The sequence below is a fragment of the Octopus bimaculoides genome, chromosome 15 (assembly GCF_001194135.2).
Source record: "Octopus bimaculoides isolate UCB-OBI-ISO-001 chromosome 15, ASM119413v2, whole genome shotgun sequence".
Classification (NCBI taxonomy): domain Eukaryota; kingdom Metazoa; phylum Mollusca; class Cephalopoda; order Octopoda; family Octopodidae; genus Octopus; species Octopus bimaculoides.
Window position 1 is genome coordinate 34855075 of NC_068995.1, and position 2696 is coordinate 34857770.

Consider the following 2696-nt stretch of genomic DNA (forward strand, 5'->3'; position numbering starts at 1 on the left):
TATATATATATATATATATATATATATATATATTAATTTCATGTCTATATATTATATATTTTCTTTCTTTTTCAGACTAACACAACTACTGCAAGTGTTTGGGAAGCGGCAACCGACAATGTTACACTGAATTGTGAAGACGATTACATTCATAGGAGTATCTTGATGGAATATGTTCCTGAAAGTATTTATGTCGACAGATACACTACTCCATTTCTTTATATCATCGGCTTCCCAGGAAATATTCTGTCATTCATCGTCTGGATACAAAGGCGCATGCGTCATTCATCTGGATATTACTTAGCTGCAATTGCCCTTGCTGATCTGTTTTTCTTAGCTTTGCAAATCGTGCATGAAGCACAAAGTGCTTGGTTCTTAACTGTCTTAGACTATCCCATCATATGTGGGGGCTACCCTGTATTATTTATGACTTGCCAATATTTACCACCACTGTTCGTGTTAGGTTTCACCGTTGAGAGATATATATCAGTCTGTCACCCGTTCAAACGTGAACGATACTGTACCACAAGACGAGCTAAAATTGTGATCCTTGCGCTGATCATACTTTCATTCAGTCTGTCTTCTATGCAAGGATACTTTTGGCATTATGACTCTGCATGTAAATCCTGCTCACCTAGGGAGTGGGCAATTAATACATCATTCTGGACTATATGGACTTGGATAGTTGAATTTTTGATATTTATGCTTGTCCCAGGTTTGGTTTTGATCTTCAATATACTGGTTATATTGGAAGTGCGAAGAATGTCGAAGATAGAACTTCACGGTAACGAGCAGCGAACGTCTGCAACAACTCTTATGCTTTTGACTGTGTCATTCTATCTTATATTCACAGTTCTACCCGTTACCGTAGCAACCTCTCTTTACACAACGTTTCCGTATGGTAAACTGGGAATGTCCGAAGAGGAAACCCGCGCTGATCCAAAATGGCAAAGATTCTTTACATATGTTTTTATTAAAGCTATTGTCAACGAGATTGGACTAACACACTTCGTATTTAACTTTTTCATATATTTGATCACAGGTCGACTGTTTCGCAAGGAACTGGAGAAACTGATAACAAGCAGTATAATCTGCACGAAATGGAATGCTTATAGGCAAAGAGATTTCAGTACGAGTGGGGATTCCACTTGGACTTCTAGATATAGTAAAAAGGATTCACTTGGCATGAAGCAGGGTGTAAACGGGCACACTTCATTGTTAGTTAACTGCAACAATACGACAACTACTACTACTACAAACAATAAGCAAGATCACACCGAAACTGTTGTGTAAGTGTTTTTATTGTTGTGTCTAAAACATTGCATAATTAATTATTGTATTAATTAATTAATAAGGATTGTTGGTGTTGATAAAAAAAAATATATGTGATTGTGGTGAAGATGGTGATAAAGTTGAGGACAGGAATGACGGTAACAACGGTGGGATTATAGTGGTGATGGTATTGCTTTTGATGATCGGGAAATGATAGTGGAAAAGAGAAGATAAACGTTGTATTAAGAGTAGACTTGACGTTTGTGTTGTTGTTCTTCATGGGGATGATGATGATGATTATGGTGGTATTAGGGTGGTCGTAGTAGTGGTGATGATGATGATGATGATGATGAAAATGGCGATGATGATGATGGGGATGATTATGATAATGATAGTGATAGTACTGTTGATGAGGATTATGAGGAATGAGCTTGGTAGACTTCTGGGAATGGCCATGGAATGTGCGATGTGATGGGGGTAAATCGTAATTCTTATACATTTATATATGCACAGTGATGACTGCATTGTGAAGATGTTCACTTTGCAATCGTTTGGTTCCGGGTTCGGCCTCACTGTGCGGACCACTGCGCAAGTCTCTTCTACTTGAACCTCGGCTTACAAATAAGCTGCGCGTGAATTTTGCAAATTGTAATGTTTTCGATAGCTTTATATGCATATGCGTATGTGTGTGTGTGTTTGTGTGTGTGTGTATGCGCGCGCGCGCGCGTGTGTGTACGCATGTATGTGTATGTATGCATATCTGTAGTCACACACACACACACACACACACATACGAATACCCGTGTATACACTTATATATATAAGCGTATATATGCGTATTCATATGTTTGTGTAAGTGTAACTATTTGTATTATCAGTTGTACAAAAATCGGCAAAAGCACAACCAATATGAATAATAGAGCCGTCATATTTTTATATATGATCGATCAGTACATTTCTGGTTATGGAATATAACTGATCAGAATGTTAGCTGCAGTTTCACACCAAATATTGCACTTAGTATATATAGACGACTCTTCATAGAAGTTGTCGCAGTGTAATATTCGGCGTGAAATCGAGGGTCACATTTGGCCTTATTGACGTATGACATATGAGATAATCTGTATTATGCTTCTCGACAATATTTATATTCTTTAACTTGTTACAGTCATTGGACGGCAGTCCTGCTGGTGCACACATTTCAAGACTTTAGCTGAACATATAAACCACAGTACCTATGTCAGGCTGGTTTCTCGAGTTTTCAACCCATATTTGTTAGACAAGTTGGTTGCAGTTTATGAGAGTCTTAAACAGTATCGTATCTTAATCTGTAAACGGGAGCACAAACTTAGACATGGAAACAGACTCAAACACGCGCGTGTATATATATATATATATATATATATATATATATATATATATAT

General features: G+C 37.4%; 1 protein-coding gene across 4 annotated transcripts in view; it reads left to right on the forward strand.

Moving 5' to 3' along the window:
* LOC106867458 (probable G-protein coupled receptor 139) overlaps positions 1–2696 on the forward strand; it is a 403898-nt gene that overhangs the window by 341111 nt on the left and 60091 nt on the right. For all 4 annotated transcript variants that reach the window (XR_008265624.1, XR_001409149.2, XM_052973246.1 and 1 more), the window contains one exon: positions 76–1289. Coding sequence is in view for 2 of the 4 variants with exons in the window: in XM_052973246.1 (XP_052829206.1) it covers positions 76–1289 (1214 nt within the window). In the remaining 2 variants the exon portion in view is untranslated. The remainder of the gene's footprint in view (positions 1–75; positions 1290–2696) is intronic.